The sequence below is a fragment of the Strix uralensis genome, chromosome 11 (genome assembly GCF_047716275.1).
Source record: "Strix uralensis isolate ZFMK-TIS-50842 chromosome 11, bStrUra1, whole genome shotgun sequence".
Classification (NCBI taxonomy): domain Eukaryota; kingdom Metazoa; phylum Chordata; class Aves; order Strigiformes; family Strigidae; genus Strix; species Strix uralensis.
Genome location: NC_133982.1, coordinates 13,633,369 through 13,646,347, shown reverse-complemented (window position 1 = coordinate 13,646,347; position 12,979 = coordinate 13,633,369). Strand labels below are relative to the sequence as shown.

Genomic DNA, 12,979 nt, shown 5'->3' with positions numbered 1-12,979 from the left:
CTAGAGCTTAAGTTTGACAAGTCAAACACCAGAAAGAAAAAGCAAAATCAAGTTCCTAGCTAAAAAAAAATTACCTTGCTGAACTACATCTGCCAGTTTCAAATGCACGTGAGCCCATACAAAAGCAATAAAAACAAAAAAAAAAGTCTGCTGAGTTGACCGTGTACCCTGATATACTCTATTATGGATCGTATGCTCTGCACAAAGTAAAAATGATGACATGTGAGAAACTGAAAAAGAAAGCAGATTGTTTTACAAGAGAAACTGTGCGTCTCTTCCCCTCTCCAGATATCTTTTCATTCTGTTATGAGCTGCATCCCTGGAGCTGGACTCCACAGATGATACTTGTGATTAAATTACTTGAAATTATCTGAAACGACACTTTCCTTATTCTGAAATGCAAGGATCACCATTCTATCCATGCCTGATTTGCACAACTCTTGTGAAAAGGTGAGATGAAAGAACACCCCTCACCACTGACTTCAGTTCCAGAATTTGGGCCTTGGCTAGAAACCTTGTGAATACCTTCCTGAGCAGTGGTCACACTGCATGGTCAAAGCAGAAGTTTACTCTGACCCACCATAAAGTTCATCTTCTCACAAACTGAATGTTACAGCATATGTCCTAATGATTTTTGTATTTGTGATGTGACTCCTTCTGCCTGAAGTAGCAGAAGGATTCATTCACGCATGCCATTTTCACTAGCTCCAGCTGCCCGAACACTTGAATTGCAAAATACAGACATATCTGGCAGAACAACAGTTAAAAATATAATTGCATACTCATGGCTGTTCTCTTGAGCCACTTCAAGCTCACCTGCTACAACCTTGCAGTGCTCATCAGGAATGTGCGACTTCATGGGATGGCTTGATTTTGTGGATCGTCTACGCCTGATGAAGTGTTCTTTTCCACTAAATGAGGTCTCTGATGTATTCACTGGTTGTATTAGCATGTGCTCTGATCCAATTTGGATATAGCCAACCTGTCCGCAAAAGAGAACAAAAACACCCCCATCAGTTTGGTATCCTAGTCTTGTCTATTAACTCAGTCTGAACCTAAACCATTTCACTGCAATCATTATTTAGTGTGAGGATGTGAAAAGTGATTAGGATCACGTTCAGTCTGCATAATACAGGCTAAAGAACTTCATCTGCTTATCATGCTTATTTCTTATATCACTGAGCGCTATTGAGAAACACTGTGCACTGTACATGTACAAAGAAAAGGTGGAGGCTCTTGTCAACACCCTTCCCTTCCCTTCTTCCTCTCCCTCCAGCTAGAGCACCACTCTAGCTGGAAGCATAAATACGTATGTCTTGAGATGCTCAGCTCACACGAGGACAAATAAACCCTATTCACAGAAATCCTGTCATAGTCACCTTTCTAATTGCCAACTAGAATTGCATTGTTATTAAATGGCATTTACTATCCCAGTAGAGCAAAGAGGTGAGATTGCCTGCAAACAGGAGACCACCTATGTATATCACTCCTGCAGACTAAGCGAATTGATGTCATAAATATGACTTGCAGTGCCACCCACAATTTTTTGTATGGGGACCAAATACCTCTTCTCAACTACAACAGCAGCCACTGCTCTCCCTGCAAGCCATGGGTTGGGTTTCAGAGGTCAAGCCGGGAATGGACTGTCGTACCTTCACGTTTATGAGGTTTTCCACCATCCCTGAAATAAGTAACACAAGGAAGGCAAAGACCCTGTCTAAATAACAGTAGACTCCATAGGCTACAGGTCAGAGCACTAAACCCCTGCCTTTCTTGCACCAAGGCCAGACCTTACACCAGGGCTGGCAAGAACATCTTTGGAAGGCAGCTTCTGCCCCAGGAGAGCCTTCCTCTGTTTGCAACCCAGAGTTTTTAAGGTTCTTTTATGCCTTTTCCACTCCTTTTCTGGCATAAAAAGAAGAGAGTGAAAGCAAAGATATCACCTTAAAACTTAACAAAGCCTCCAGGTTTAGTAATCAACACTGAGGTTATTCACTTTCTCCAATGTGTTATATGTACAATGAGGGTTTCTTACTTTTCATTGTACTAATCCAATGATTATTTGTACTGCAATTAAAAGTCTCAAAACACAGCTCTTTGCCATATACCCCCTGAGAGAACTCTAGGTCTGATCCAACTTCTCCTGCTGGCAACAGAAGGCCTCATCTGGCCTGCCAGGAGGCATCGGATTGTGCCTATGGTACCCCTTATAGGTGAAGGAGCTTACAAATGGGTCCTACTAGGTTGCATGCCTATAACACCCATCCTAAACATATAAAGAGAGACCAGACTTTTTTTTTGCCCCCACACTGTGTTCTGTGCCAGCCAGGCAACCATCCAAATAAATGCTCTGCACGTACATGCAAATACTATATATTCAACAGCTGACTGCACTAATATGATTTATAATATACATTACATACATAATGTATATTGTACATTTCCACACCTCCCTGCCAAATTCAGTCCTCACGTACACCCAGGAAATCCCTTTGGCCTAGTATTTCCAGCAAGAGAAATTTCTGCTAACAGAAATGAGAGCTCTCCTCTTTTGACAGCCGTACTAACTGAAGAACATTCAGGGAAAAGCAGGATCTCTCAAAAAGGCTCACTAATTTCAAAAGTCCACTTAGGAAAAAAAAAAAAAAAATCAGTGTCTCTATTTGCCATGGCTGCAAAGCACAGCAGTAACAATTAGTCCCCTGTCTCTAAAGAGACACCTCTTTTGGGGGCTTTCAAAAGAGACCTTGCCCTTGGAGCACGGTCACTGATTAAGTATAAAATGCCTTGACACCTCCCAGAAGGGCTCCCACTTACAAAGAAAAATTGACATTATTTCTTGGCCCTACACAATGCATACCAGTTTACAAGACCCACTCTGCCCTGGAGTTTCCAAAACGGCTGCCTCTTCATTTAAATTACAAGCTGGGCTTTGTCAGAGTTGTTTCAGAGACAGCAAGAGCTCTAGTGACTTATTCTTCCAGCCTCCTTTACGATGCTCTCCACTACTTCCCCTCCTTGTTCCAATCTTCCAGCTGGGAGGTAGCCCCAGCCCCCCTTTTTAATATAGGTTTTAATTATTTAGAAGAAGGGTTGTAAATCTGGTGCCATGGTACTAAAAGCCACACCAGAGCTCCTGAAAGACTGCCAACCATTTTTGTTGGTGCCAAAAATATGTAAGAAGAAGTCAGTTTCATCACCACCCGACATTATCCCAACTTTCTGGCATCAAGTGTGAAAATAATTTAAACCATTGGAAAGGACTTATGTTTCACATTTGCTTTGGAATTGTGAAACCTATGGAGGGAAAGAGCCATGCGTCTTCACCCTGGAATAGGTTAAGGAGCAATCTCAAGTTTAATCTGACAAGCCAAGTAGAGTTTCAAGCAGGAAGGATTTGCAGGATTGGGCCTGTAAAGTATTCCTAGGGAGTTAAAATTTTCCCCAAACTTGCCAATTGGGTTCTAAAGAGTCCTCAAACCCGTTGGCCCAGATGCGATCTTTTGGACCTAGTAACTTGAATACTCTGGTCACTATTTTCCTTTTTCCCTAAGAAATGCATTCCTCGTGTTGCCTCCCTCAAATTCTCCAACTACCAGATACTACACTGTGCTAATCTCAGCATGAGATACCAGACATCAGCACTAGACAAATACTCTGTGCTTTTCTTCTCTAGTCTGTATGATGTTCAGGGACTGCAGAAAGCTGGATTTTGAAGATAAAGAAGTAAAACAGAAGGCCACATAACTGTCAGAGCTATTTTTCCCACATCTCTGGAAATCATTCCAATTAAATAAAATGCTTTGGATCTGCCAATTTACATTTGCCTGGGGAGATGCATATCAAAAGCTGGGATACTCCCTCTCATCCTTCTTTCGCTGTGAGAGCCCATACGAACAGGACCTGCCACTGTGCCAGACCTCAGTATTGCCCAGTGTCCGGAGAAGCAGCTGCTGCCCAGCCCCACCATCCCAAAGCACCCGAGACACAGGAGTCATCAGGAGCCCTGACAATTCAGAGGTGCATAGAAATTCATCATCATCCTCATTATTAATCTAACCTGGATTTTACAATCAGTACGACAGGACCATAGAGCTGACAGAATCCCGCAGCTCACCTAACAGGAAAGGCTGGAATGATTTCAGTCTCAAAAAGGCAGGTGACCAAACTGACAAGTTGATTAAAATAAACAATAATCCACACTTCCCACTACAGCCCCACTCACCACTGTGCTTAACAGTGGCTAGACCTTTCATATTAAGAATATTTCATATCCTTAATTTAGAAGTCAGCTCAACATTGCTTAGAAGCAAAAAAGGCCCTGTTCTCCAAACCACCAAAATATTCTCACATGCTCTTATCCAGAGTTTTATACATACATTGGTCACTCGAGCAACCTGGTCGCTCTCTAATCTACTCTTGTACTACCAGCAGTTCACTCTTCCTCCACACATTATCTTCCTTGCCGTTGGAGCTTTTCTCAGGCTAAATGACAGCAGGGAAAGGAGGAAGGTCCTCACACCGTATCACTGAACTTACAACAGCACTGTTAGTGCTGGCACTCAAATAGCACTTGTAATCACATCGTCCTGCTTCACTGGCTTCACTGTTCTGTCTCTGTCCCCTGGTAGTACTGGTGGAGCTACAACAGATCAAGGGCTAACTCGGGACAGGAATCCAAATCTCCAATGTTCTCTGCACGTGGTTCTGGACCTTCCCACACGTTAATACTCTCCAACAGTTACACTGTTTTTCCAGCCCTTTTTATTTTCACAACATCGTTGAACAAGATCTGTGAAATGCTGAATCTTTAACAGATTTTTCTTGTGCTCCTAAGTGTTCATTAGTTACATACGTACAAACACGCTGAAAAGAGAACAGTTTTAAACATCTGACAAATTCCATCCCCTTCTCAATTTCTCAACTGTTACACTGTAAATCTTAGTTTAACCATTTCCTCAAAGCTAAAAGGAAGTTAATATTTAAAGTGAAGAACAAAAATCACTGCAAATACAGTTTAATAAACTTCACATGGCTTTTAGTCCTGTCCTTATTAACCATGCTTCAATTTTAAGTTAGTTATTATTTACAAGTGCAATTCAAGCAAATTTAAAACAAGAGCTTTAAATTATGTCTTGCTCTAGTGTCATTTCAGGTTTAAACTCAGTTATGAGAGCACCTCATGCCCAGGAATATCTGACTGCACCTCTGTCCCAGCCTGCCCCAGCCTCCGAGTCTGCTAAACAAGGAAACCACAACGTGCCTCCCTTTGTCCACTGTGGAAGAGCAAAGAAAATCTCAGCACAAAGAAACCCAGCACGGTAATTTTAAGAGGTTTAACTTTTCATCTCATGGACCATCTATGGATGAATGCCAGACAGCTCCTCTCCCAGACAAGAGAATTCGGCAGAGCTGAAGGTTTCCTCAGGGGAAACCACATCATTTTATAATCCTAGCATGCCTGCACTGCCCTGCTTCCTCTAACAGCAGAGGCTCTTGCAGTCACCTGAAGGGCAGCGCCACCCTGTTGCACGCAGAAAACACTATCGCTGGACAAGGACTGAGATCACCGAGCTTCAGACATCTGCTCTAAACCAAGCATCATCTCCCTCTACAGTCAACAAAGAAAGGCAAACACTTCCAAAGGGACAATTCACCAACCTGAAGTACCTAAGAGACAGGATGAACTGTCGGGAAGTACTTTTTGGAAGTGCCCATCTATGTTGCTCGCTCTGCCCTTAATGACCAGAATCAGGCTTAAAACCAATAGACTGTAGCCTCTTCTGTATCCTTCTTCCTCTTCTTCTCAAGGACAGAGCAGATTTACCGTTTCACTATCCTTTGAGGTACTGCTCATTCCCTGGAGGCTGCAGTCCAACATACTCAGTTCTCTTTGCCCTGACTGACCTTCCATATTGGATCCAAAACCACACTGAGACACACAGTTCCTGCATAGGCACTCACACCCACCTGGAAAGCTGCGGGAGTTCAGAGACCCTAGAGGCAGCTATGCATCCAAAGAGTGTTTGCATCTGGTCCCACAACATCACTGATGAACAGCAACATGGGCAATATAGCAGGGGCAGAATTTCCCAGGCACTGTAGATAACTGGGAAATACATCTGGCATTTAACCTTGTTTAGTATCCAAATGCAGAGTCATGACTTTATAATAATCAGCATTTTCTTTTATCACCTCCAGCAGACTTACAGCATCTCTGCCCAACCTTCCTGAAAAAAACAAAACACCTGGCTGACACAAAGTCCAGATGGATGCTCCATCATCTCTCCTTGCCCATATTTGCCAAAGGTCATCTACATCTACACCCTCACAAAGCCTGTGGATGGTACCAAGTGAAGGGGACACACCAGAATGAAGAGCCACCATTCAGAAATATTTTAACAAGCTGCAAGATTTGTACACCAGGAGTTGCGTGAGGCTTAACAAAGGTAAATGTGCATGAAGCTTGGAAGAAAAGAAACCCTTTTCTTCTCTGCGTAGATTGTATGAGACAATACTGCAAAATGTTTAAGGTTTCCCAACTTCCAGCATGCATTTCTTAGGGTGTAGCTTCAATTACTCTATCCCATCCTATAAAGAGAAAATCACTGTTCTCATTTCATGAGCCCTTGTAATGTGTGTCCACTTCCACCGATCCAGTCTGCACAAGGGAAGTCTCACTGAGTTCAAAGGAGACGAAAATGGGGTGTGAAAAAGTTATATGAACAAGCCTGAACAGGATGGAGCCACAACCTCTTATCTTAACTGAGGACAATCCACTTTAACTAGAGACAGGCTAAAGAGCAGTCCTGAACCCAAACCCAAAGATTCTGAATTTCAAAATGGATGAGAAGTTACTTAGTATTAAACCTCTGCCTCTAAATGCATCCCAGTGTTTTTCAGCTTTCAGATACAGTTCCTGAACAGACAAGAGTTTTCAAGTTCATTTCTAAGTCAAAACCTAATGCTCATTTTAATGTGAGCTCACGACCCTCTTAAAACTGTAACTGATTCCAAAATTTAGGTACAAGAAACATGAAAAGCCTACACCAGTTGTAGGGTACTGACGCTGCAGTCCAACAAACTGCATAGCAATCCAGCACTTCAGCATGTGAAAGTGACCCTAGTACAAAAAAAAAAGTCAAAAATTAATACAACAAACAAAGTCTTTGGGAATCCCACATTTTGCAGATAGCTTGAGGCAGCATTCTGCAATGTACAACTGGGGAAGAAGTCTTCCCAAAGAGCACAGGACCCTGCCTACCTCTCTTCTCGTGGGTCTGCAGGACTGATAAACGCTGCTGGGACTCGGAAGAAGCATCGTTGCAATCACAGCACAAATACAGGGTGCTGAAAGGGTCCTCTGCTGTGCTCTCCAGGCTTTATTCCAAAAAGCTCTACAGAAGGTAACGCTGCTCTGCCAAACTTTGCCACAGAGGGTAAGGGCAGCACACTGAGAGCAACAGTCAAAAAGTAACTGAAATTGCACCTGAAAGGAGTGGATGAGTAGTTCTGCGATGTATCAAACTGGAATTTCCTTGCTGGAGAGAGACCTAACATATGTCATCTAGGAATTGATCCCAGGCTTAGAAGCAGAGACCTTAGTCCACTACATAAGTCAAGGTAATGCACACTGTGGCCTTACAAAGCTGGAACTTTCCAAAAAAGAGACAACTTCCTTTATCGCCTACTGTCTTCTAGTGTTGGTCAGACAAGTTGCAGAACTTTGCTCCTGCCTGTGACTCCCCAGCACCAGGAAAGGACAGTTCAGTCCTGCGGTGGGGTCAGAATCCAAGTGTTTACACAACTGCATTCCCCAGACAGGACAGTCCGGCCAAGCTGAAGGCAGCAGCGCTTTTCAGGAACATAGTACCTCTTGTCTCTGCTGCAATTCCCAGGTTGTCAAGAGGAACAGGAGGGCTGGAGTATCCGTTAACTGTGCAGATGAGACCTTAGGTACACCAGTCCTAAACGTGCTACGTCCTGACAAGAGTACGGCCACCCTTCTCAATGCAATTGCAAGCTGTAGCAGGAAACTACAACAGACCACATACTGGTTAACAGCAGCATCTGCGAGCAGAGTTTAAAAAACAAAACACAACCTTCAGATGCCACACTGGAAATCTGATATCACTACCAGGAAGCAATTGCTCAGTCTGGTTGTAGCTCAGTTTTCATGCCACTGTGTCAGGGATTTTGTTTTTATTAGAACTCTACTTGCCCTGATCATTTTATATCACTTTTTGTGTGATTTATGGCATAGTGGAAGAATATGATTACGACAAAGTCTGAGCCAGCTGGAAATCAGGATACAGTATTATTACCTACTCTACTTCTTAGCAACCAGCTTTTCTGAATACGATGTCCTGATTATCCAGTTCGAGTTCAATGAGCACTCCCACACTGGAGCTTTCAGGAAATCTCCCGCTGCAGCACCAGCACTGCTCAGGAGACAAATGCCAGGATAAACAGGCCGCAAGGCTTCCACCACCAAGGTCTTTCTTCTAGCCCAGTGTGCAAGCCTTGTCCACATCCCCACCTGTGAAGCTGCGCTGCTGCTGAGGGCAAAGCCTTATACTTTCTGCTGCAAACAGGGCTTTAGGAAGCAATGTGAAAATTCAAAACCCGCTGTAGTGATGGTCCTGGTATTTTAAATTGCCAGACTAGGAGACAAATAATTTGGGCTCTAGAGTCACCTGATCTCAGTGGCACTCATGGCAGATTCAAGACTTCCTAGACAATTTGAGGCAAACTCTTAATTCCTCTGATCCCAGAAAATACCTTACCACTAGATTGCATAGCTATCACTACAGGTATGCTGATATAGCGTGGCCACTGCAAAAGGCTGCATAAACACTGAAGGCAGCTAAAATCCAATATGTTTGATGTTTAAGAATAGACTTAAGAAGCCAAAAGGTCCATTCAGCTAGAATAAGAAGGTCTATATACATGGTAATGTGAATCACTTTAATGAAACCATTTCAAAAGTTAATGAGGTTCATCTTAAGTTTAGGCTCATCCTAAAGACACTTCAGTTTTCTGTTGTCTAATTTTCAGTTCACAAATGTGTTATAAAACTTAACTCATTCATAAGTATTACACACCTGCCTGCTTTTAGCTCTTTCCCATTCCTGGTAATTATCTGAATGAAGATTAAATGAATGGATTGCTCTAATAGGAAAGGAGTATCCCAACATGTAGAAAGACATCCTTCTCAACACATCTGTCCACACCACCCTCAGCACTTCCAGGACCAGTCGCACAGGTGAAGGCAAGGAGAGCTTTACCAGCACTGCCACTTCCACATGTGGCACTATGGGCTTTGGTCCCCAAGAGGTGCCACAACCAAGCAGCTTTGACACCGATCACTTTTTGATCCCAAGTTCATCTAGCTCAGTTATGTCAATTTAGTCGTTGCTTAGAATTCACGTGATACAAACAGATATTGCAATATTGCGGTTCGTATTTGCAGAGTAATGAACAAAGACTAACTAGTTTCTTTTCCAACTTTTCTACTGGGAATATCGCCAATCTTTTTAACTACCCCTCCTCCATTCCCTGATCTCAGGCAGTTAATACTGTGCCTACAACTACATTCCTCTTTTTAAAAAGGTTTCCTCCTCTGCCCATTTGTGCTTTTCAGCTCTGCTGGAGTTGGTAGCTTTGGAAGCCCAGCACTTCATGAACAGGATTAACAAAACGTGCCTAGTGACAAAAGCGTAGAGCTGTTAGTGATTTAAAGCTTGAACTAGAGATATCAGTTTTAAACTCTGAGAAAGCCCTCAATGGTATACAGCTCAATTTACAGTGCCACTCAAGTACTCAGCATCTCAGAGACACTTTTTTTTTTTTTTTTTTTTTTAAACCTGAGGCACAGCGCCCTCATATGGTTCAGGAATGAAGGCCCAAGCCCCAAGTGCAGAGCACAAGTGCCTCTTACTGCAAAGTTTTAAGTCTAAACCTCCACCAACAGCTCTGTACCAAGAAGCTAAGGACACAACGCAGGACCATGTACTGGGAGTCTATGCTTAACACCCCGGTGACTTTCTGAAGTACTTTCAAGTTATCAACAGTAATTACAAACTAGCCATCGTCTCAAGTATCTCTGTCTTCACCAGTGAGAAACAGAAAGGCTGTCCCATGCAAGATCACCTCTTCTTATCAGAATGCTCAGAGGAGAGCCCAGGCCCTCCTGGGAACCTGCAGAAACACTACAACCTCAGGTAGAGAAATCCTGACACGAGGCGGGAAAAGCATCCCCAAGCGGGATGGTTCCTCTCACCATGCCTGAGCGCCGCGTGTCCCTACGCCACAGCTCCCACAAAACACCCTCACACACCACCACTGACTGCATGAGCCAGGTGGAAAGGGTGAGTTGAAGAGCTGAGGAGCCCGCTGTCCCGGGATGTTCTGCTGAGGAGTGAGCCGGGCAGGCAAGAGACCAAATCCCCCACAGCAGGACCCAGCCACCAGCAAGATGGTGGAGCTATAGTGACAAGAAGAGGGTCCTCAGGCCCCACCACCCACCCACAGTGGACATGCTGTGGCTGAGGCCCTCAGCCCCTCAGGCATGGCTGAAGACGGGGCAGCTCCCACAGCGGAGGGCCGGGGGCAGACAGAAAACCCACAGCGGGACAGCGGCGATGTTGGCCGGGGCCCGGGGAGGCGAGGGGACGGTCAGGACCACGGAGGAGCGGGCAGGAGGTGCCCCGCGCTGAGGTGAGGCGCGGGCAGGGCCCAAGGGCCGCTTCCCGCCTTCGCGGGGCAGGGCGGGCGGGGGCCGCTCCCACAGCGGGGAGCCGGGGCTGACAGGAAAGTCTTCCCGGGGGGACACCGGAGACGCTCGCCGGGGCCCGGGGAGGCGAGGGGACGGGGAGGAGGTGCCCCGCGCTGAGGTGAGGCGCGGGCAGGGCTCAAGGGCCGCTTCCCGCCGCCGCCGGGCTGGGAGCGGGGCGGGGGGTCGGGCGGCTCCCCGGGGCCGGGGCTGACAGGAGGCACCTCGCGGGGGCTGCGGAGGGGCTCGCCGCGGGACGGTCGGGGAGGGAGGAGGCGGGTCGGGGTGGCAGTACCAGCCCGGCGCAGGTGCTGAGGGAGGCGAAGGAGTCGCTGCGGTTCAGGACGTGTCCCGTGTAGAAGCAGAGCCGCTCCTCCGGGGGCCGCCGGGGGCTGGGCGGCCGCCGCGCCTCGCCGCGCCGCTGCTCCACCACGAAGCCCCGGGCGAGGAAGCGCAGGTCGCGGCGGAGGTGCAGGTAGAGCTCGGCGCCGGCGGCGGGCAGGCGGAGCAGCAGGGCCTCCGCCGCCGCCCGCTGCCGCGGCAGCGCCCGCCGGCGCCGGGGGCCGCCGCGATCCCCTCGCAGGGCGGGCGGCAGCAGGTGGATCTTCTCCAGCGCCACTCGCTCCGGGATCACCACTTCCAGCTCCGCTCCGCCAGCTGCAGGCGAGAAGGAGAGAGGCTCAGGCGCTCGCACCCCCGCCGGCCGGTCCCGCGGCCCGACGGGGCGGACGGGGGGCTCCGCGCCCCGCCAGCCCCCCCCCGAGCCCCTCCGCGGGGACGCCCCGTCCTGCCGGGGCGAGGACAGCCCCGCGCTCGGATTTCAGCGCAAATACTCGTGCACTGGAAATTGTGGACAGGCTGCAGAGACAATGGAGCCAGCGGAGGAAAAGGATTTATTTCTCTCTCTATACATACACACACACATATATTAGAGACAAAAATGTACAGGGAAGAGAGGAATAAAGCAAATGCTAAAGCTACTTGTATCATTAAAAAAAATATATAGCTCAGACACAAGCATCGCATTTCACCAACCCCAATAAAAATCTGCAGGGAGAAGGGGAAAAGCAGAGCAAGCCGAAGCCGCAGCCAAGGACAGTCAGCAGCTTTCCACATGAAACGTTACAGCAGCAGCAGCGAGAGGACAGGAAAAGAAAATACAAAAGCCTGGAGCAATTCATCCTGCAGACTGGGACCGCGGCCACGCAGGGGATCCGGTGCATGCCCTGCGGTCCGCGCCTGCATGCTGCCGCCCGGGGCCGGCGCCCACCGCCCGCCCCGCCGGACCCGCGGCACGGGGCTGCCCGCGTCGAGGGCTGTCAGCGCCGCCGGGGAAGGGGACGCCGGCGCGGGGAGCCGGGGGAGGGAAGCGCTACCTGTGCCGGCGTCCAGTCCCCAAAGCAGCAGGCAGGGAAACACGAGAGGCAGGAGGCAGCCGTCAAACATTTTATGGCAGCGGCGGGGCCCAGCGCGGAGCGGAGGAGGCGGCGGCGGCGGCGGCGCGGGCCGGAGTGAGCCCTCCCCGCCCTCGGAAAAAGTAATCAGCGGCGCCGACAGCCCCGGCGTGGTGGGCGCCCGGCCACGCCCCTCCCCGCGGCCCCGCGCCCTTATTGGCTCAGGCGCCCGCCGAGCCACGCCCCGCGCTCCCCCATTGGCTGTGAGCTGAACGCGTTGGGCGGAGGGTTGGGCCGCGAGGGGAGGGGTGCACGTGGGTGGGGGCGGCCGGCAGGGGGCGCCCTCTCCTGCCCCCTCCGCACCCGGGCAGAGCCGGTGTCGTGACCCCCCCACCGTTTCAACCCCCTGCCAAGTGCCCGGTGCCGGGGTCTCTGCAGCCAGTTCTCCAGGCCCTGCAACTGGTTTGGGGCCCGTGAAGCTGTTGGAAATACTCTAGCAAGGGCATGGGAGCTCTGACCAAAAGCAGCCGACTGGTGGGCTCCTCCATCACGTTTTCTGCCTACCCCTTTCTTCACTACTAAAAGAATTTAGATGCCGCCACAGAAGCTCGCTTGAAAAAATCTGCCATTTCTACATTTCCTGCAGCCTCTTCCACTACCATCTGAAATACTGATCCCAGGACTCAGAAGATCAGGGAAAAAATGAGGTTGGCAATATATGAGCGCACAAAGATTTTAGGCAATGATCTTACCTACTCTTGGAAGCACTCATCACATAGATGAAAACAAGAAACAAGCTCATAAAGCTCAG

General features: G+C 48.2%; 1 protein-coding gene across 1 annotated transcript in view; it reads right to left on the bottom strand.

The window, feature by feature from the left end:
• Positions 1–12,220, bottom strand: part of ADAMTS17 (ADAM metallopeptidase with thrombospondin type 1 motif 17) — a 192,710-nt gene extending 180,490 nt beyond the window's left edge. The window contains exons 1-3 of the mRNA XM_074880340.1: positions 12,151–12,220; positions 11,070–11,431; positions 817–982 (exon numbers count right to left, since the gene is read on the bottom strand). Coding sequence (XP_074736441.1) covers positions 817–982; positions 11,070–11,431; positions 12,151–12,220 — 598 coding nt within the window. The remainder of the gene's footprint in view (positions 1–816; positions 983–11,069; positions 11,432–12,150) is intronic.
• Positions 12,221–12,979: the final 759 nt, after the last annotated feature.